The 20,905-nt window shown below is 42.5% G+C and overlaps 4 protein-coding genes across 5 annotated transcripts; 2 read left to right on the plus strand and 2 right to left on the minus strand.

Moving 5' to 3' along the window:
* The first annotated feature begins 1,001 nt into the window (after positions 1–1,001).
* Positions 1,002–10,969, plus strand: LOC140356447 (cullin-3-like). Of its 2 annotated transcripts, XM_072441382.1 has the most exons (17): positions 1,002–1,308; positions 6,763–6,960; positions 7,048–7,161; positions 7,374–7,534; positions 7,622–7,736; positions 7,820–8,048; positions 8,144–8,289; positions 8,397–8,573; positions 8,653–8,823; positions 8,898–9,005; positions 9,097–9,221; positions 9,294–9,390; positions 9,484–9,618; positions 9,728–9,914; positions 10,031–10,176; positions 10,255–10,378; positions 10,596–10,969. In XM_072441382.1, exons 1-17 carry the CDS (start codon positions 1,249–1,251, stop codon positions 10,601–10,603), a joined length of 2,301 nt encoding a protein of 766 aa, XP_072297483.1. In that variant the 5' UTR covers positions 1,002–1,248; the 3' UTR covers positions 10,604–10,969. The 2 variants fall into 2 exon arrangements, with proteins under 2 accessions (XP_072297483.1, XP_072297482.1); XM_072441381.1 differs by lacking the exon at positions 10,596–10,969 and having other exon boundaries at positions 10,255–10,522.
* A 420-nt stretch (positions 10,970–11,389) lies between these two features.
* On the minus strand, positions 11,390–13,661 carry dhrs12lb (dehydrogenase/reductase (SDR family) member 12-like b). Its single transcript, XM_072441413.1, has 10 exons — positions 13,409–13,661; positions 12,920–13,053; positions 12,755–12,837; positions 12,579–12,674; positions 12,419–12,500; positions 12,293–12,354; positions 12,097–12,201; positions 11,938–12,028; positions 11,733–11,870; positions 11,390–11,654 (listed from the first exon to the last, which is right to left on the minus strand). The coding sequence occupies exons 1-10, from the start codon at positions 13,462–13,464 to the stop codon at positions 11,485–11,487; spliced, it is 1,017 nt and encodes a 338-aa protein (XP_072297514.1). The 5' UTR covers positions 13,465–13,661; the 3' UTR covers positions 11,390–11,484.
* A 106-nt stretch (positions 13,662–13,767) lies between these two features.
* On the plus strand, positions 13,768–18,058 carry ap1s3b (adaptor related protein complex 1 subunit sigma 3b). The gene is made up of 5 exons (XM_072441422.1): positions 13,768–13,959; positions 14,807–14,985; positions 15,068–15,176; positions 15,910–16,047; positions 17,768–18,058. Exons 1-5 carry the CDS (start codon positions 13,957–13,959, stop codon positions 17,801–17,803), a joined length of 465 nt encoding a protein of 154 aa, XP_072297523.1. The 5' UTR covers positions 13,768–13,956; the 3' UTR covers positions 17,804–18,058.
* A 303-nt stretch (positions 18,059–18,361) lies between these two features.
* Positions 18,362–20,866, minus strand: scg2b (secretogranin II b). The gene has a single exon (XM_072441385.1). It carries the CDS (start codon positions 20,853–20,855, stop codon positions 19,089–19,091), a length of 1,767 nt encoding a protein of 588 aa, XP_072297486.1. The 5' UTR covers positions 20,856–20,866; the 3' UTR covers positions 18,362–19,088.
* Between the last annotated feature and the right edge of the window lie 39 nt (positions 20,867–20,905).

Below are 20,905 nucleotides of genomic sequence, written 5' to 3' on the forward strand. Positions count from 1 at the left end.
CTGTTTCAATGTGATGAATACTTAGTCACACATTAATCTCGTAAATAAGTTGTTTTTGAATAACAAGTTTTGCATATGACGCCGTTATGACCTTTAGTTTTTACCTGATGCACGCACCTGTCTGTTGGCCATGGTGTTGGCCCTCTGCCCGCTCTGTGCCCCTCTGTGCCTGCTCTGTGCCTGCTCTTTGCCCGCTCTGTGCCCCTCTGTGCCCGCTCTGTGCCTGCTCTGTGCCCGCTCTGTGCCCGCTCTGTGCCCCTCTGTGCCCGCTCTGTGCCCCTCTTTGCCCGCTCTGTGCCCCTCTTTGCCCGCTCTGTGCCCCTCTGTGCCTGCTCTGTGCCCCTCTTTGCCCCTCTGTGCCCGCTCTGTGCCTGCTCTGTGCCCCTCTGTGCCCGCTCTGTGCCCCTCTGTGCCCGCTCTGTGCCTGCTCTGTGCCTGCTCTGTGCCCCTCTTTGCCCCTCTTTGCCCCTCTGTGCCCTCTCTGTGCCTGCTCTGTGCCCGCTCTGTGCCTGCTCTGTGCCCCTCTTTGCCCCTCTGTGCCCGCTCTGTGCCTGCTCTGTGCCCCTCTTTGCCCCTCTGTGCCCGCTCTGTGCCTGCTCTGTGCCCGCTCTGTGCCTGCTCTGTGCCCCTCTTTGCCCCTCTGTGCCCGCTCTGTGCCTGCTCTGTGCCCCTCTTTGCCCGCTCTGTGCCTGCTCTGTGCCCCTCTTTGCCCCTCTTTGCCCCTCTGTGCCTGCTCTGTGCCCCTCTTTGCCCCTCTGTGCCCCTCTGTGCCTGCTCTGTGCCCCTCTTTGCCCCTCTGTGCCTGCTCTGTGCCCCTCTTTGCCCCTCTGTGCCCCTCTGTGCCTGCTCTGTGCCCCTCTTTGCCCCTCTGTGCCTGCTCTGTGCCCCTCTGTGCCCGCTCTGTGCCTGCTCTTTGCCCCTCTGTGCCCGCTCTGTGCCTGCTCTTTGCCCCTCTTTGCCCCTCTGTGCCTGCTCTGTGCCCTCGCGAGATTACAGCCTTGCGCAGTGGCACCAGACGAACATGGATCTGCCCATCCGCCATCACCGCTCGGCGCTAGCACCCTGCTAGCATACTAGCTACAAACCAGAAAGCAGAAATCCAGTGACAACAACAACATTGCGGACTGACCTATTCCCCACAGAGGAGGTTCCCGAGTTTCTTGCCTCTTTCTTGGCGTGGAAAACGGACTAGAAACGCTTTTAATGTAGTCTTCAAGCTCATTTGGGAGCGTTACTTAAAAACTAATCATGTCTAACCTAAAAGGCGGCACCAAAAAAGACACCAAGATGAGGATACGAGCGTTTCCCGTGAGTATTTATAAACGCAGTACAAAGTTAAAGACCATATCTGTGAAGTGATGACAGGGAATTTACTAATATTGAGTGCTAGCAAGTGCCCCAGCTAGCCTCTCCAACGAGAAAAACAACTGTTAACTTGTGTGGCATATCGTGCTTCCCAATGTATTTTTAAAATAATGCCGAGGCATTCTCACACAGTTCTGCTTCATCGTAATAAAATGACACAGTTTTTAATCTTCAGGTTACAGGTAAGTAAGTTTATTCGTACAGAAGCGCGCGTGGATAGGACAGTGGGTGAAGCTATAGCAGGCCCAAAGGCTAGCTTACTTGACAAGATAAGTTGCTCCCACCACTGCTGTATGACAACGCAAACGCTTCTTTGTTTTTGGCGTTTGCGGTGACTTATGTATCAAATCATGTCAGAGTAAGATAAGTTACATATAGTTAACGCGACATTAGAGTGTGATGCACAAGACCTCTGTGGCAGAAACAAGTCTGTTTTTGTCATTGTAACGTAAGTTGTTTGTGTTGTAACGGCAGCTGTCAATTTAAGACTGAACCAACTCTACACCAGAGCTTCTCAAATGTGGGGGTGCAGAGCCGTGCCAAGGGGGGCGGGAGACATTTGGACAAATGTCCGCACATTATGCGTGAGAAAACGTGTTTTGAGCAACAGAAAAACACTCTGTGCCAACACAAGGTAAATCTCTAAATACAAGAGCAGCAGTGAAGTGGGTCAGCCTGCCTCTATGTCCTGTCTCTCCTCTGTCTCTCTTCTGTTCCTCCTCTGTCTCTCCTCTGTCTCTCTTCTGTTCCTCCTATGTCTCTCTCCTGTCTCTCCTCTGTCTCTCTTCTGTTCCTCCTATGTCTCTCTCCTGTCTCTCCTCTGTCTCTCCTCTGTCTCTCTTCTGTTCCTCCTATGTCTCTCTCCTGTCTCTCCTCTGTCTCTCTTCTGTTCCTCCTATGTCTCTCTCCTGTCTCTCCTGTCTCTCTTCTGTTCCTCCTATGTCTCTCCTATGTCCCTCTTCTGTCTCTCCTCTGTCTCTCTTCTGTTCCTCCTATGTCTCTCCTATGTCCCTCTTCTGTCTCTCCTCTGTCTCTCTTCTGTTCCTCCTATGTCTCTCTCCTGTCTCTCCTCTGTCTCTCTTCTGTTCCTCCTATGTCTCTCTCCTGTCTCTCCTCTGTCTCTCTTCTGTTCCTCCTATGTCTCTCTCCTGTCTCTCCTGTCTCTCTTCTGTTCCTCCTATGTCTCTCCTATGTCCCTCTTCTGTCTCTCCTCTGTCTCTCTTCTGTTCCTCCTATGTCTCTCTCCTGTCTCTCCTCTGTCTCTCTTCTGTTCCTCCTATGTCTCTCTCCTGTCTCTCCTGTCTCTCTTCTGTTCCTCCTATGTCTCTCCTATGTCCCTCTCCTGTCTCTCCTCTGTCTCTCTTCTGTTCCTCCTATGTCTCTCCTATGTCCCTCTTCTGTCTCTCCTCTGTCCCTCTTCTGTCTCTCCTATGTCCCTCTTCTGTCTCTCCTCTGTCCCTCCTCTGTCTCTCCTCTATCACTCTTCTGTCTCTCCTCTATCCCTCCTCTGTCTCTCCTATGTCCCTCTTCTGTCTCTCCTCTGTCCCTCTTCTGTCTCTCCTCTATCACTCTTCTGTCTCTCCTCTATCCCTCCTCTGTCTCTCCTCTATCCCTCCTCTGTCTCTCCTCTATCCCTCCTCTGTCCCTCTTCTGTCTCTCCTATGTCCCTCTTCTGTCTCTCCTCTGTCTCTCCTGTCCCTCTTCTGTCTCTCTTGTCCCTCCTCTGTCCCTCCTATCTCTCCTCTGTCCCGCCACCTGCGCTTCTGTCCTGGTTCTCTTCGTGCTCGTCTCCCTCCCTGTAAAGGTAAATTTATAAGGTTTTGCTTTTATTTTGATAACTTCCTGTGTGACCACAAGTAGCAGTGAAACGAAAATCTACTTAGAAAAGAAGCAACATAAAGTTGCAGTTAACGGTGAAAACAGAAAAAAACATTGTTGTTCTTGCCTAGTTCTGACATTGGTTGAATGACACGGAATGGAAATATATTTAAAAAAAAAACTAATTTAACCATCAGCTTTGGCCTCAATTTGACTGGATGCTGCACTCTCCCATTAGAATCTAGCTTTTGAACTTCCATCCATAAATTGTTACATTACCGCCACCTACTGTAGTTTTACATCTTAAGTATGTGTTTTATGCTATACCGAGAAAGACGAGAGAAAGAGGGCTTGCTCTGCTATTAAGGTCCGCAGCTATCAATTATTATAGTAATCGAGTAATCTTTCTATTCATTTCTTTGATTATTTGAGTAATCGGTAAACATTTTTTTTACTACATTTGTAAACTATTTAAAACACATTAAATCATTTTTGTAATACACAAATGACAAATAAGGATTTTCTGCTTAAAATAACTCATTTTATTCTTAATTGCACACAAGTATGTCCCCAAAACGACAACATTTCACTTTACCAGTCTGTTTGTATATAAAAATATATATAAAGGACTAATGAACTTGTCACCTGACTTTTTGAAAACTGTACTACAGTAGCCTTAAAATAAGACACTTTATGCTTTATGTTGAGTGATGATCCCTGGTGTTTTGGGCTCTCTATCTTGCATTTTGTAACCCCCCGCCTTCTAATTATGTGTTTTACGCTATACCGTAACAAATAAATAATATTAATAATAAAGGAGAGGGAACGAGGGAGAAAAAGAGCTCGTCTCCTACTGACCAGTCATGTGACATATAATGTTGTTTTGTTGCTTGCCAACTGAAAAGGTGCACTTATCGCCATCCACTGTAATTGTACGTCTTCTGTAGTTGTACGTCTTCAAAGCATGTGTTTTACGCTATACCTTGAAAAAAAGAGAGAATGTGGGAGAGAGAGGAGAGAAAAAAATCATGTGACATATAAAGCATATGCAAAAAGAATGCATGTGCATTGTATTCCTTTCCGCTTTGATCCCATGGGCTTTGAAGACGATGACACGGACGCAGAGAAGAAGCCACTGCGCAGTAGATGCATGGCCGCTGGCCGCCGTTGAAAGTAACAACAACAACGGAAGTAACCCCAAGATTCACAACTAGAGTGGGTGGCGGTAATGTAACACCATGAATACCAGATGCCATAAAACACCAAAGAGGAAAGAAAAACTGAAAGTTAAACTGATGGTAAAACTTGCATTCCGTATCATTCATCCAACATAAGAGCTAGGCAAGAACAAATAAAGAAAAATGGGGGGGGGGGATAAAATCTAAAGAATAACACCTAAAGAAGAATATAGTCGCGAGGGGGGACGTGTGAGCCTTCGGAATGCTGGACGGCAGGTTCAGTCAACTGAATTGTTCAGTTGACTTTTTTTTCCCCCTCTCTTTTGCTCTTTCTTTCTCGCTCCTCTCTCGTTTCTATCTTCTTTTTCTTTTTTTTACGGTACAGCGTAAAACACATACTTTGAAGATGTACAAATACAGAAGACATACAACTACAGCAGACGTTGCGAAAGAATAAAGTCCAAAGAATAAAGTCTAAAGTATAAGACGTACAACTACAGTAGGTGGCGGTAATGTATAAAACGCCAAAGGAGAAGGTCTTGTTTTCCCCTCTTCGCTCTGTCCAGCTCTTCCCCCTCCTTTTTATTTTAACGGTATAGCGTAAAACACATACTTTCAAGATGTGCAACTACAGAAGACGTACAACTACAGTAGGTGGTGGTAAATGCACCTTTTCAGTTGGCTGCCAATTGCCATTAATCAGAATCAGAAAAGGTTTATTGCCATTGTTAATGAACAAAATTCACAAACATAGGAACTTGTCTTGTTGATGCAACACAAAGACATATGTAGTGCAGAAAGTGAACAGTGCAGTGAGTGATTAAATTAAGGTTAAAGTGACAGTGTTTAGGAAGTGTTCATGAGTCCAACGACGAGGAAAAGAAACTTCTTGTGGCTGGAAGTTCTGGTCCGATGGACCGTAGCCTCCTGCCTGAGGGGAGGGGCTCAAATAGTCCGTGTCCAGGGTGAGAAGGGTCGGCTGTAATCCGACCTGCATGTCCCAGAGCCCTGGAGATGTACATGTTCTGCAGAGATGGAAGTCTGCAGCCGATCACCTTCTCAGCAGAGCACACAATGCGCTGTAGTCTGTTTATCCTTGGTTGTGGCTCCAGCACGGTGATGGAGAAGGTGAGGATGGACTCAAAGATGGCCGTGTAGAACTGCACCATCATCTCCGCTGGCAGCTTGAAGTACATTCTCTGCTGGGCCTTCTTGATGAGGGAGCTGATGGTGGGCTCCCACAGTGGAGATGGGGGAGTCTGAGATGATGGCGGTGTGTGACTTTCCCGAAGTCCACGATCATCTCCACTGTCTTCTGGGCGTTGAACTCCAGGCTGTTACCGCTGCACCAGGACACCAGCCCGTCCACCTCTCTCCTGTAGACAGACTCATCCCCGTCCGAGATGAGTCCGATGAGGGTGTTGTCGTCCGCAAACTTAATTAATTTAACGAGTCGTGGCTGGAGGTGCAGCAGTTTGTGAACAGGGAGAAGAGCAGAGGAGAAAGTACACAGCCCTGTGGAGCTCCTGTGCTGATAGTCCGAGTGTTTGAGACATTTGTCCCCAGCCGCACGCACTGCCTCTGATCCATCAGGAAGTCAGTGATCCACCTGCAGGTGGAGTCAGGCACGTTGACCTGGGAGAGCTTGTCCTGGATCAGAGCAGGGAGGATGGTGTTGAAAGCAGAGCTGAAGTCCACAAACAGGATCCTGGCGTAGGTTCCCAGGGAGTCAAAATGCTGCAGGATGAAGTGGAGTGCCAGGTTGATGGCGTCGTGTACAGACCTGTTGGCTCTGTAGGCGAACTGCAGGGGGTCCAGCAGCTGTCTGGAAAGGACAGTAGGACTAGTAAGAATAAAGTAGATTGCGCTAAATGCACCTTTGCATTTGGCTGCCAGCCACCATTAAAACAACAACAGAAAGCAGTCTGACTGACGTCATGTACCTGCAGTGTTAAAAGTAATCCGCGGTGATGAGAAGTAACCCAAACGCGCATTCCCCTTGAAACAGCGTATTTACAGCAGTGAAGTGCCAATTCTGCACCGTGTGTGGGGGGACGTGGATTAAAAAAAATTCATATATATATATATATATATATATATATATATATATAGAGAAAAGTCAACACACACAATATAACACGATATAACATACCCGTGGCTTTATTTGTCACATTGCTGTGTTATAATTAATATGGGGATGGGTGGGTATGCAAGTGATTTGAAAATGTTGGAGCTCAAGAGCCTAGTCACTGAAATGATCAGATTCAACATTTGAGAAGCATATTTTTTTTTTCTGCCTAATGCATTTCCGTAGTTAGTTGGGTATTATAGCATTGTTGTATCATATTTATCATCACTACAACCTAATATGTTTAGATCTTCTATATCTTCTATTCTGTAGATGACCATGGATGAGAAGTATGTGAACAACATATGGGACCTTCTCAAAAATGCCATCCAGGAGATCCAGAGGAAGAACAACAGTGGGCTCAGTTTTGAGGAACTGTACAGGAACGCCTACACCATGGTTCTCCACAAACATGGGGAAAAGCTCTACACTGGTCTACGGGAGGTTGTCACTGAACATCTCATCAACAAAGTAGATGGACCTTAATAATGATCATATTAGTTGTAATATAACTTTTGATTTGGGCTTAACATTGTATTCCTCGACTTTAATCTTTAGGTTCGAGAGGACGTGCTTAATTCCTTAAATAATAATTTTCTGCAAACATTGAACCAAGCCTGGAATGACCATCAAACTGCAATGGTTATGATAAGAGACATCCTTATGTATATGGTAAATAACATTCACTAAATATTTTAGAATGATTGTACTGCTGAAAGAGATTATTTTAAAATGGATTTGTGTTTCTGTTAGAATAGGTGTGTAAAAATGTTTGAGCTTGAAGTTTTTAATTATTTAGTTTTTTTCTAATATAAGAGTATTGGTGTTATTATGTCTTCTAGATAATGTCGCTTCTAACGTTTTTTTATTTTTCTTTAATTCAGGACCGAGTCTATGTTCAACAAAATAATGTGGACAATGTGTACAACCTGGGTCTGATCATATTCAGAGATCAGGTCGTGCGCTATGGCTGCATTCGAGACCATCTTCAGCAAACTTTACTGGACATGATTGCACGTGAGAGGAAGGGAGAAGTTGTTGACAGGTACTCCATTCTAATCTTTATTGTTCTGCCTTCATTCACATTGTCGTACATTTGGTTTGTTAAGTAAATGTGTGCGTTACATTGCAGAGGGGCCATTAGGAATGCCTGTCAGATGTTGATGATTCTAGGCTTGGAAGGAAGAACGGTATACGAGGAGGACTTTGAAGGCCCATTCTTAGATATGTCGGCCGAGTTCTTTCAGGTGAGACTCGGAATTTATTCAGTTTTTCTTCTGCTTTTCTAAGATGTCTATAAAAACTAAAATATTAAAATGTGTACAAATAGATGGAGAGCCAAAAGTTCTTGGCTGAAAACAGTGCCAGTGTGTACATAAAGAAAGTTGAGGCCAGAATAAATGAGGAGATCGAGCGGGTTATGCATTGCTTGGACAAGTCCACAGAAGAACCCATTGTCAAAGTGGTTGAACGAGAGCTCATTTCTAAACACATGAAAACCATTGTGGAAATGGAAAACTCTGGGCTTGTGCATATGCTCAAAAATGGGAAGACGGAAGGTAAATCAAGGCATTTGAATATAAAAATTATCACTACATTTTAACTGTGAATGGAAATATACAATTATCTTTTCACTTAATTATTTTTCTTTTAGACTTAGCGTGCATGTATAAGTTATTCAGTCGTGTGCCAAATGGTCTGAAAACAATGTGTGAGTGTATGAGTGCATACCTAAGGGAGCAAGGCAAAGCACTTGTGTCGGAAGAAGGAGAAGGCAAGAACCCTGTGGACTATATCCAGGTAGAAAACAATAATATAATTCTACTTTGAGCAGAATTATAGATTACATTTTACAATGGCTTGCTGCAAATGTAGGAATTAAATTTAAAAACATGTCTGTCTAACAGGGTTTATTAGATCTGAAGACAAGATTTGACCGTTTCCTCCTCGAGTCCTTCAACAACGATAGACTCTTCAAACAAACAATTGCTGGAGATTTTGAGTATTTCCTCAACCTCAACTCTCGCTCACCAGAGTATTTATCCCTTTTTATTGATGACAAGCTCAAGAAGGGAGTCAAAGGGGTAGGTTACCAACTAATGAATTAAAAACTTGAATTATTTTGTGTAAATAACTGACATGATATACTTCTTTCCTATTTAGCTGACAGAACAGGAGGTGGAGTCAATTCTTGACAAAGCCATGGTGTTATTTAGGTTCATGCAGGAAAAAGATGTGTTTGAAAGGTATTACAAGCAGCATCTTGCCCGGAGGCTTTTGAGCAACAAGAGTGTGTCAGATGACTCTGAAAAAAATATGATTTCTAAGCTCAAGGTAAAATCTTTAGAATACATTGATTTTCAAACAATATTATTTTTTTCAAAACCTTAACTATTTTTCTCTTACAGACAGAATGTGGCTGTCAGTTCACCTCAAAACTGGAAGGAATGTTCCGAGACATGAGCATCTCAAACACAACTATGGATGAATTCAGGCAGCACATTCAGACCACATCAGTAAGATGAAAGCCCACCATAGGGACTAAAGCTAACCAAGGAATATTTTGTATAAATAATGTGGCTTATGTAAACCTTCAACGTGTTTCAGGCGTCTCTGAGTGGAGTGGACCTAATAGTAAGAGTTCTCACGACAGGCTATTGGCCCACTCAGTCAGCAACTCCCAAGTGCAACATCCCCCCTGCTCCCAGACATGCCTTTGAAGTCTTCAGAAGGTAAGGCTTTGATTTAATCTAATCTATAACTGAATTAAAGAAAGGCTTGATGCACTGCATTCTGTTTTATAGGTTTTACCTCGCTAAGCACAGTGGTAGACAGCTCACGCTGCAGCACCACATGGGGGGCGCAGACTTGAATGCAACATTCTATGGCGTGGTTAAGAAGGTACGTACAGCACTAGTTCACTAGTTTGCGAAAGGATTTGCTGATCATTTATTGAGTACAACAATCCTGAGTTTTGCCTTTGAAACACTGCAGGAGGATGGTTCTGAGGTGGGGGTTGGTGGTGCTCAGGTCACAGGCTCCAACACTCGCAAGCACATTCTGCAGGTCTCCACCTTCCAGATGACCATCCTTATGCTTTTTAACAACAGAGAAAAGTGCACATTTGAGGTGAGAGCAGAGTTTCAGTGTAGAGTCTACTCTAGAAGCTAACATAGTTTTTCGTATGTACTATATTTGCATATATAGTTACTCTATCTTACTCTTTGATCGTTTTCAGGAAATTCAACAGGAGACGGACATCCCAGAGCGAGAGCTGGTGCGCGCGTTACAATCTTTAGCCTGTGGAAAGCCCACTCAGAGGATCCTCACCAAGGAGCCCAAGTCCAAGGAAATTGAAAATGGCCATGTGTTTACAGTTAATGATCAGTTTACTTCCAAGCTACACAGAGTCAAAATTCAAACAGGTTTGTATTCATATTAATTTCAATACTTATATTCAATACACTATAATACATTGTTATTTTCAATGTAACACTATATCATTACTTTTTAAATATATGAATATATTTTTTTGTTTCAGTTGCTGCTAAACAAGGAGAATCCGATCCTGAAAGGAAAGAAACTCGACAAAAAGTGGATGACGACAGAAAACACGAAATTGAAGCTGCCATTGTCCGTATTATGAAGTCGCGAAAGAAGATGCAGCATAATGTTTTGGTTGCAGAGGTACAAAATCTAGCACCTATTTTAATGTGTTGTCGATTTCTTGTTGTGAACAGTTTTTGTGTGTGGTTGTGTTAACAGGTGACTCAGCAGCTCCGGGCTCGTTTCCTCCCCAGTCCTGTGGTTATAAAAAAGCGTATTGAAGGACTCATAGAAAGAGAATACTTGGCAAGAACACCAGAGGATCGTAAAGTATACACCTACGTTGCATAGAGTCGGTGTGATCCCTTATTCGTCCAGGAGTGTTCCATTGTAGAAAAGGATTCAGTAGTAGTCATCTGGATACTGTTTTTAGAAAATCAGACTTTCATCCAACAGTTCCCAGACTCGATCAGCAGATTGAGAATGACTCTTCAATGAGACAAAACGTCTTATTTTTATAAAACAGTGTTGGGATGACAACAACTGAATCTTTTTCTACATTGCATAGAGACACTTTTACTGATAAAAGGAGGTAAGAGACTGGAAATGGAATTGGTTTTATTTGGACTGCCGTTTTTCATCGACTGGAAGATTATTTTGAAGACAACCGCTGACATCAACTTTTAAACAACGCAAACACACTTGAATGGAGAATAAACTGCACACCGAAATCTCCCCCAATTTTTTTTAATTTAGTCTTCCCTGTGAATTTTTATGTGGTTGGTTCCATCTTCAAGCTTTTCACGGTTTTACCCTGATAGAAATCAAAGTTACTGACGAATCCTTGGGGAAAATGTGAATGCACCACATATTTCTTGTTTCCATAACAATAAATACAGTTATTAAAACCGCTAAACTAATGTGGATTGTCACAGAACAAAAAATGGCGCTGTGTGTTTTTTCTCCTCATGCTTCGATAGCCCTTGTAAATAAGTGTAGATCTCCCACGTGTTGCCTAAATTGAGTAAATAATCACTTGAAAATAATTAGGTTATTTGGTAAAAGTTCACCTCTACTATGCATTCTACTCTGAATTGCACTTTTTATTTTTTCATTTTCTTTCATTTGAATAGAGGATTTACAAATCCATGTGTGTGGCAAGTGCCAGAGTTAACTGTCATGGCTCCAGCGCTTGAAAGGAACATACATGGAGCGGCACCGAATAAACGTTCTCAGTTAACAATACAAGAAGAGAGTATGCCTTGTCAACATTTATTTGAGCATTCATAATGGCATAGAGCAGGCCTATGTTCTGTTGATTCATTAATGTTATCATAGTTAAGGACAGATGTGGACACATGTTTCATAGGTAATATAATTGGGACCCTTTAGTTAATAGCAAGTATTTGAAAAGAAATATAAAAAAAAATAATACCAATGCCCATGAATTCAAACAAATAAAGGATTGGTGACATCAGGGGAAGTACTTGGGAGTACATCCGGCATTCTTGATTGTATGGCATTGGCCAAAGCTTCCAGTTGTGCCATGAAACTCTGAATATCCTCTGAAGAACTGCGAGTCCAAGCCAGAGGCAAGTGTAGAGGGCTGGGTTTACGATCTACAAAACGGTGTCAAAAATAATTGAATCTGTTTATTTTGCCATGTTTTAAACAATCTAAGAAATATGTTGGGTTACCTTGAAAGAACTGGCCACTGCGGGTTCTTGAAGCAGCTCGGCACAAAGCCAGCCAAACTACAGTATCAGTCCCCTGTTCCATAGTGCGTAGTCTCCCTTCCATCATCTTGTGAAACTCCGGCATGGAAGTAGACACGGCTAGTGACCACAAACATATATGCTTTTCATCATTTTTTTGTAATAACACTCTTATTTGTGATAGTACCTGGAGTATCCACCCAGCCTGGATGCATCACAGAGAAGTGTATGACAGGGTTAGCTTTGGCCCACTGCCTTGTTAGCACCACCTGCTGTCTCTGAGCAAAAGCACAACACTCATGGTGAGGGCAGCTGCACAGTCATCAGCATCAGAATATCTAGTTACCTTATTCTGGGCATAGATCAAAACTCCATCAAAGTAACCGTTCTCCGACTGCAAGTCATCAGCTTTGAGTTTCTGAACAAGCATACCGTCCGAGGACACCGTGATCTAACAATTGTGAAGAAACAGCCACAAATGAATAGACAACAGTGCCATTGTGTTGCACTGCACAGATAATTGTGTTTGTGTCTGACTATACCACCCTTGGATCCCTGCTTTTTTGCAGAAGGGGTATGAGGGTCCGAGTGAGCAAATACACCGCTGGGGACACAAAGATCACAGTCGTAACATTAGACAGGGACTTGTGTGAAGTCTTGATTCTCACCCATCGTGTTGGTGGCAAAACTCTTCTCCAGTCCATCAGCATTCAGCTCCCTCTTGTGCAACATGCATCCAGCATTGTTTATCTGCCAAAATAACATAACAAAGATACTTAGTTTGGTATGGGGTACATGTTTTATGTGTGATAATGGAAAGATGCTCACTAAAACATTCAGAGCGGCGTATTGCTTTCTAAAAGCTTCTGCAAACTCCCACACTTTTCGTGTCTCTGACAAGTCTACAATGTGCACATGCACCTCCTGAAAAATGTTTTTTTTAAACTTTAGAGATTTATTTTTATGTAGAGTTTCTTAGACTGCTTGAGACAGTATGCACTCACTGTGTTTCCAGACTCCCTGATGATATCTGCTCTGGCCTCCTCAGCTTTGTCTGGGTTTCTGCACACCATGTGTACGGTCCCACCTGACCGCAACAAAGTAGGAAAAAAAAAGAAATGCTATTTGTTTTTATACTATTATACATTCTAAGCATTATAATTGAGTACCTTTCTGTGCTATTGCCATGGCAGTCACTCTCCCAATACCACTGCTGGCTCCTGTGATCATAAAGGATCTTCCCACAACTGATACGTCCAAATCGTGGGGATCAAAATGTCTAGATGCTGTTTCATATCCCTCTCTTAAATAAAAAATAAAACATTTATTATGAAATGCAAAATTGCAAGCAGTTCTAAAAGATGGAAATACAATTTCACGGTGTTGTTTATTCCTGTTTTTATTTCACCAGTAACATTTTGATTACTCAAATGTCAATGTCAAGCTATAGCCTACAAGTATACACCTCTAAAAAGAGCTTTAATACTTTTACAGTTGTTGTTAATTACAACGTAATCCTTCAAAATGTTAGCTGTTCTTAAAATATGTATTCAATTGTTTATTTATATTCAGACTAGTTTACAATAAAAGTGCACATTTTAGCAGACATATTCAAGTGTTTATGACTATAGGCTGAACTAAATCAATAACGTACTAACCTTGTGTGTCGTTGAATGCCATTGAGAAACCACACAGCATTACGGTAAAGAGACATTGAAGACAGCAGATGTCCTCGTCCTGGTCCCAGATGAAGAAGATGAAGAGATGAAGAGACGTGAAGGAAAGAGGAGAGAGAAGGACGCCTCAGTGCTGCCCTCTACTTGTGACACACTGGAACAACCCACACTTACCACTATGAGCTGGTTCATGAAGTTTATCTCACTCAACTCGCGTGTAGGTCCGATGTATTTTCTCAAGTACAAAGTTAGTGGCGTGACTCGATAATAGAATAGATAATACAATAGATGATATAATAGATAATACAATAGATCCATGTGGAAAGTACTGCTGAGGGGGCGGTGTGTTTGACGCTGCGCTTCCTGTTGACGTCAAGGGGGGCGGAGTTTGAGAACTTTCACGCAGAGTGGAGCGGACGACGGACAAATTATGCGATCTGTCGGTTTATTCGACCCTTTTGTGAGGGTTTAACTTCTTATTTGGAATTATTTTGATCCCACATTGTTTCTTTTATTTTCTCTTCGCTAAAATGGTAAGTGTCCTCCACTACAGATGCTTCATTTCACTTCCTACGCGCTACGTTACCTCGGTCATTCACCTGTTGCACCTGCTGACAGGTACTTTAAGCTGAAATGACGGCATCATCTCTTAGATTTAAGATATAATTGTATTAAATGGAACAGTTGAGGTTTACTTAAGTAGTGTCGCCTGGCCCAAGTGAGCAGGTGTCGGTTTAACCCCAGTCAAACAGGTTTTGTCACTTTCCGGGTTACAGTCATGGCGCTGGCGGTGTAAAGGGTTTTCAGGCTTATTTCCCTCTATTATAAGAAAGGATTTGCAACATTGTTGGACCTGTGCATTGTTTGGGCCTGTAATCCATAGCCCTTTATGTATTGTAGTTATTCTCCGGTGGAACAACCTGCATTGTTACTATGTCCTGCCCAACAAACATACAAGAGTAAGATCCAGCTTCAAAGCACTCAACTAAACATGATTAGAAGTTAAGCGATTTCCCTTAATAATACTTCTTACCCCAGCTATATTTTAGTCTCCAATACACACAAACCTTCTCTACAGTTTCTAAAAGTTGCCCATGTTAAAAATCATATAGGTTGTGTTGACATGTTAGGTATGACCTCTGCAATAGGAAGAATTGTTTTTTATAATGTATGTCTAATGTATATTTTTAAACCTCTGTTCTCAGTATTTGAACCTACGTTTCCCTCTTTACTTTCTGACCTTCCTTGTTTGTTGTTGATGCTCATGAGGTCATTGCAGTTACTTTTGAATGCACAACGATGACCTTTACCTTTTAGACAATAGCCTTACTTATTGTTGCCAATCATTCCGCTTTTGACCTGCTCTTTCTCTTTTGACAGATGCGTTTCCTGCTGCTCTTCAGTCGCCAAGGGAAGCTCCGTCTCCAGAAATGGTACACAACTCTGACGGAGCGAGAGAAGAAAAAGATAATCAGGGATATGACTACGATGGTGTTGGCACGGCAACCGCGAACATGTAACTTCATGCAATGGAAAGACTTGAAAATCATTTATAAAAGGCAGGTTGTTTGTGCTGTGTATTGATGCTCTCGTTGTAAGAAGAAAGACTGATGCATGGATGTTACATGTCTGTGTCTGAAGGTACGCCAGCTTGTATTTCTGCTTGGGTGTGGAGAGCGAAGAGAATGAGCTGCTGGCTCTCGAGGTCATCCATCGATATGTGGAGCTGCTCGACAAATACTTTGGCAATGTATTACACGTTTGTTTCCCCTTTTTTGTAATAGAGGGCAAGGCACGTTTATTTGTAGAGCACATTTCATACAATTCAGGCAATTCAAAGTGCTTCACACAGCAGGAAAAATGCTTTAAAATCACAAAGAAATGACAGAAACAGAAATACAATCAAATTAACTAAATAAAAATAAAAAACACCTAGCCACAAAGGGTAACGTGTTTTCGGATTCCAAGTCCTTTTTAAATCCTTTTTTAAAGAAGCACATTTGATTATTATTACTAGTTGATATCTGGTTGTCACAATGAGAAACGGAACAACTAAAAGCCATTTCATACTTCATAAAAAGAAAGAATTAAGATCTAGAGATGTGTTACAAACTTCTTATGATTTATGAATTGGCCTTAACACTGTTCCTTGAATAAAAGGGAATCTCCATGATCCAGAAATACAACACTTTAGATTACTGCTGATCAGATTTCCGAAATACAGTGGAAACTCTCTCTGTGAAAGCCAAACCCTTTTAAATGTGTCTATTTATCCAGCGAGGAAATTGTCCTCTGTTTTGAAATGCGCAATTGTTGTGACATTGTCTATGATTTGCTTGTGACAACCAGTTATTACAGTAAATGCACTTGTCAATTAATTTATGATTAACTGCCAATTTTCACAACACAGCCCCAAATGGAGCCCACTTACCATGACACAGCACAGATTGCATCATCATTAATGTCTAACCGCCTCTCCTCAGGTGTGTGAGCTGGACATAATCTTTAACTTTGAGAAAGCCTATTTTATCCTCGACGAATTTCTAATGGGTGGAGAAGTGCAGGAAACGTCCAAACAGACCATAAACCGCTGCATTGAAAACTCTGATATGTTACAAGAGGTGAGTGAACAGGAGGCTAGCCCTGCCCTGGTGGCGGTGTGTTTTCAGTTAAGTACAACCCCAAATCCAAAATGGTTGAGATACTTAAAAATGTGCTCTTCAACTGGTAACAATGGATAGTAATGGGAATAATCTGACTATGAAAACCTTAAAATAAGAAAAAAACAATACTTTGCAAAACACAAGGTTTATGAAATGATGAAAATAGTTTTGCTCTTCATCAGTAGCTCCTGATGTCTGGGGAATACCTCATTATTTCTGATTAGCTCTCTAGATATTGATTACATATATGTTCTGGTGAGTGTAATACTGTTGGGTAGGGTACACTTTTATTTGTGATTATAACTACTCCGAGCATTTTATTCCACCCACAAAACTTGTTTAATCTACAGTGGCTTGAACATTTGAATAACCTGTTAAAACCCATTCTTCTTCCACAGTGAACTTTTGAAATTACATGAACAATTGTGATGATTTCAAAGTCCCAAAACTATCAAACAGTCCCACCATAGGGTTAGTTGTGGATTGTAGGCAGGTCACCGTTTGAGAGTAGAATGATTGCTTTTTAAGTACATTAAGGCTTATCTTATCTTATAGCGCACATTTTTCCGTGTCCAAACATTTTTGAAGCTTTGGGATGTCTTTTGATGAACTTAAATGTTGTACCTGACTGACTGAAAACAAGTGCTGTGTGGCTGCTCTTGCCTGTCTCATTGACCAGTTTGACTTTGCGCGTGGCGTGTAAACATCGCAGCAAACAAGTGGCGAAATGAGATCAATTAACAATGGTGCTGCTCACTCCCTGGTGTTTGTGTCTTCGCCTGTTCGTAGCTCGTAGCTCGTAGCTGTCGTTTGTTTCTTTGCTTTTATCTATCGCAGTACATTTCTCTCTCTCTCTCTCTCCATCTCTCTCTCTCTCTCTGCAAAAGCAATAATACGCGAGTGAGAGACAGATTTCACCTTTGGATGGTGTTTGTAGATTTATTCCTCCTCATGTGTAGTGTGTGTTAGGGATGGTCCGATATAGATTTAGATATTTATTCTAGTTGATCCAGATATCCGATATTTGTATCGCTACTGTGGCCAATAACCAGTATTTACAGATATCGATTTCAAAGTTTTCTATCTATATAGGTCATTCACAAATTAACTTTTTACTTTTGTTAAAGATATACTAAAATGTATTTATGTGAGAGCTAAAATAATGCATTTGTTTAAGCCTAATTGCTCTTCCATTTACATTTTTACTCATTAGCTTATTCAAAAAGACTGGGAAAAGACACAGGGAAGAAAAGCTATCGGTGCCAGATATTGTCACTATTTTTTATATTTCAATGATACCGATATCTGGGCAAACCCTTGGATATATCGCCCATCCCTAGTGTGTGCGTGTGTGTTACAGTATAGCGTCTAAACAGTGGGTGGCGCGTGTTGTGTGGCTTGTCCTAACACTTAGAGCTGGGGATACTTATTGTGCAGCGTAGCCTTCCATTCATTTTGACCCATTATCACTTCAGGATGTCAACAATGAGTGGTATGAGGTGGAGCTGTTTGGATGACCGTGAATATGGACAGAAAGGTTAGATGCTCTGCTTGTGTCGGTGTGTTAGTTTGCTCAGTACTTTGTAGCAGGTGGTGCTTGTAGTGGTTGTGAATATTTATTATCAAAATGTCAACCCACATATCAATCAAAGTGTTTTCTCTGTCCCCCTTTTCTCAGACCATGGAGGAGTATATGAGCAAACCTGCGTTCTGACCGTGGAATGCTGGACGATCCTGTAAAATGACTTCCAAATGTACTGTTTTTTTTTTTATTTTTAAAGAGGAAATATATATTCTGCTTAAAACACTGCTTTTCAAGACTGTTGTTTAAATGTTTTTTTATACAGAGTGCACAATTTAGAATTTGCCTAATCAGGGAAGATGAAGTGAAATTTGATGTATACGTTTTTTAATGAAAGTAAAGTTATTTATAAAGCTGTAAAACATGAATTAAACCACTACAATATGAGGGACATAGAAGGCAGCATATCATATGGTGTGCTGTTTTGTAATAGTTGTAAGAATAATAATGATCTAATGTCTAATCTGTTTTTAATTATTGAAGAAAGATATTTGTTGTTGAAGTGTCTGTTATGTGCGTGGGGTCTGCACTTTGAGAGTGGGTGTGAAGATTTGCTAATGTGCAATTTGATATGTTACTCTAAATTAAAATTATGCATTTTGACATTTCATTTGTTATTCCCATTAGTTATCATTCAGACTTGTTATTGCACGCTGCACAAGTTTTAATAAGGCAACTGAACCCAGCGAGGAGAAAAATAATACCGCTGATGCTTTATTCTTCTGTGATTCAATACACATTATTGAACATGTACAAAATGGTTTAAAAATGAGCGTACGGAACACAACCACTGTTAGGCCAACATGATGCAATATGAAAGGTTTGGAAGGCAGGCGACGGTCTCATAATCAAACATAACAATAATTTCACTAACCCTGAATAGACATTTGTTCTCAGCTCCACATATTTTTGTCCCATGATACTTTGTGTACACTTTGTTGTCTAAAAAGGTGGAATAGCTATAGCTTTAGTTCGAAAGGCCCAGGCAGCATTTTACTGAATACATAATCTTCTCGTGAAAAATATCATTGTTACTCTGTGGATTATATTTGAAAATATAGGCCAGTTTTCTGTTTACATGTAAACAAACAACATCACAAACGTCACTTTGGGTTTCATATACATTGGTGTTCAGATTTGGCAATGACAGGCACAGACCAAACTAGGTGTATTCTATAGATTGTACCTTTGAATCTCGTATGGTCTCTCTAGAACATTCTTGCAGCAAGTATAGGGACTTTGATATATTTATATATTTTACAAAGGTAAAATTGCTATAGTTCTTTTTCATTAGGGTAGATATAATACCAGCTAAACTTATAATAGAAATCTGTAAACTAGATCACATCCACCAAACTTATTTTAAGACAGTATATTAAAACCTTAAACACGTGCGTCTGAGCTCCAAACCCGTAGACTACATTCCTGCCACCACTTTCCCCTTTTCCTCTCCCTCTTCGTTGTTGGTTTGAGGAGCTTGTGTCTTGTCAGATGTCGCATCTTTTTGCATTTCTGTGGGGTTTACGTTCTCATTAGTGGGGACTTCGGTCTCCCTCTTGGCCACTGGTCTTTTCTCATTTTGATCTAAGTAGTCCTTCATGGCCTTCTCGTAAAGCTCATAAGGGAACTGTCCTTTGAGTTGTGCCTGGGTGTCCCTCTTGCTAATGGTGTTGGGGTATTCTGTAAGGATTTTGGCAGCCAGATATGTTGTCACCTCATCTTCAACATCGTCATCTTCGTCATCTGTGTCAGTTTGACGCTTGAGTGGCATTTTGTTGAGCTCCGAAAGGAACAGATTCTCTCTGCGTCCAGATGGTGGTGGGATTCTGACTGGCCCTGAGCTCAAAGCTGGAAGTGAAGTGATCCTGGGTGAGGATGGGAAGGTTTTCATGGGACGCTGGATCACTGGATACTCATTACTGATGGTCTCCACTCCGATGATGTCTAGGAAGTCCTCTCTGTCCATATCCTCTGGCGGCGGTGTCTTGCTCTTCACAGGCAGCCTGCGGCTGAAGTATCTGATTTTGGGGGTTTGCCCGGTAGTGGTGGAGAAGCGGGTGGGGCCATGGGGTTCACGATGAAGCTTTCGGAGTTCCTCTGTGAGCAACATGTCAATAAGGTCCTGTGGTGGGACATGGAGCTTCAGAGAGAGCTCTAGCAGCTCTTTGACCGTGCGTGGATCCACAATTGAGGGACGGATCAACCTCTTTTTCTGCTCTCCTTCCAGATCTCTCTTTCTCTGTGACTGATCACTCATCTCCAACACTTTCAGAAGGTAGTAGTCCACTAGTTTAGTATCATCATCGCCCTCCTCCTGGTTAGCCCTACGCTGAACCTCCTCCACTTCCTCCTCACTGTCTGGGTCTACAGCTCGGTCCACCTCCTCACGGCTGTTCTTCGTCAGCTCCTCAGTCTCCTCCCTCTCCTCCACAGGGACCCACTCTTCTCCACCAGCTACATCCTCATACGCTTGGCTTCTCAGGCTCAACACATCCTCATCTTGGTCTTCATCATCTCCTTCCATGGCCCTCTTCTGCACCATAGGCATGCGCCCCAGTTCATCAAAGATGGATCGCAGGTTGGCGAGGCTTTGAGGTGTGTACTGCTCATCCAAGTCCTCTGTGGCCCGTTTTGAGGCGTCTGTATTCTCCTCATCCTCAAACATAAGGGGGTATTTCTTGTGAGCCCGGGGTGTGTTGCTGTAATCAACGGGCGCACCCTGGGGCGTTTCCGTCTCTTTAGTGCGGTGCCTGTGCGCACGCCGGTCGTTCCTGGATGTGGCCGGGCTGCTCCTTGGTTCTCCCTGCAGAGAGCGGAGCAGGGTCTTCATGAGCTGCTCAGCCGTGATGTCCTGCCTCTGGAGTGTGCCTGGCGCGGCGTCATCCTGCTGCTGCTGTGTGGCAAGCTGGAGCAGGACACGGAACTTCTCAACTTCATCGTAATCCGCGGGCTCGCCACGGCCCTCGTTCCGCTGTTTCAGGTTCTCGATGTACTCCAGGGCTTTCATCATGTCCGGGGACGACTGAACATCACTGTCACCGCCTCTCAGCCTGTAGTGGCGGGGGAGAGACGCAGCCTGCACGGCGCTCACGCACAGCAGGGCAGCGAGCAGGAGCGCCGCTCCCCCCGTGGGCAACTTGTGGTGGAAATGCAGCATTATAGGCTTTTGTCTACCTGGAAACATAAACAAAGATACTCCGAATCACACACCGAATCAATAACAGTTAAATGTAC

Source organism: Eucyclogobius newberryi, unplaced genomic scaffold (assembly GCF_026437365.1).
Source record: "Eucyclogobius newberryi isolate DKJ021-1_F unplaced genomic scaffold, fEucNew1.0.hap1 SCAF_12, whole genome shotgun sequence".
Taxonomy (NCBI): Eukaryota; Metazoa; Chordata; class Actinopteri; order Gobiiformes; family Gobiidae; genus Eucyclogobius; species Eucyclogobius newberryi.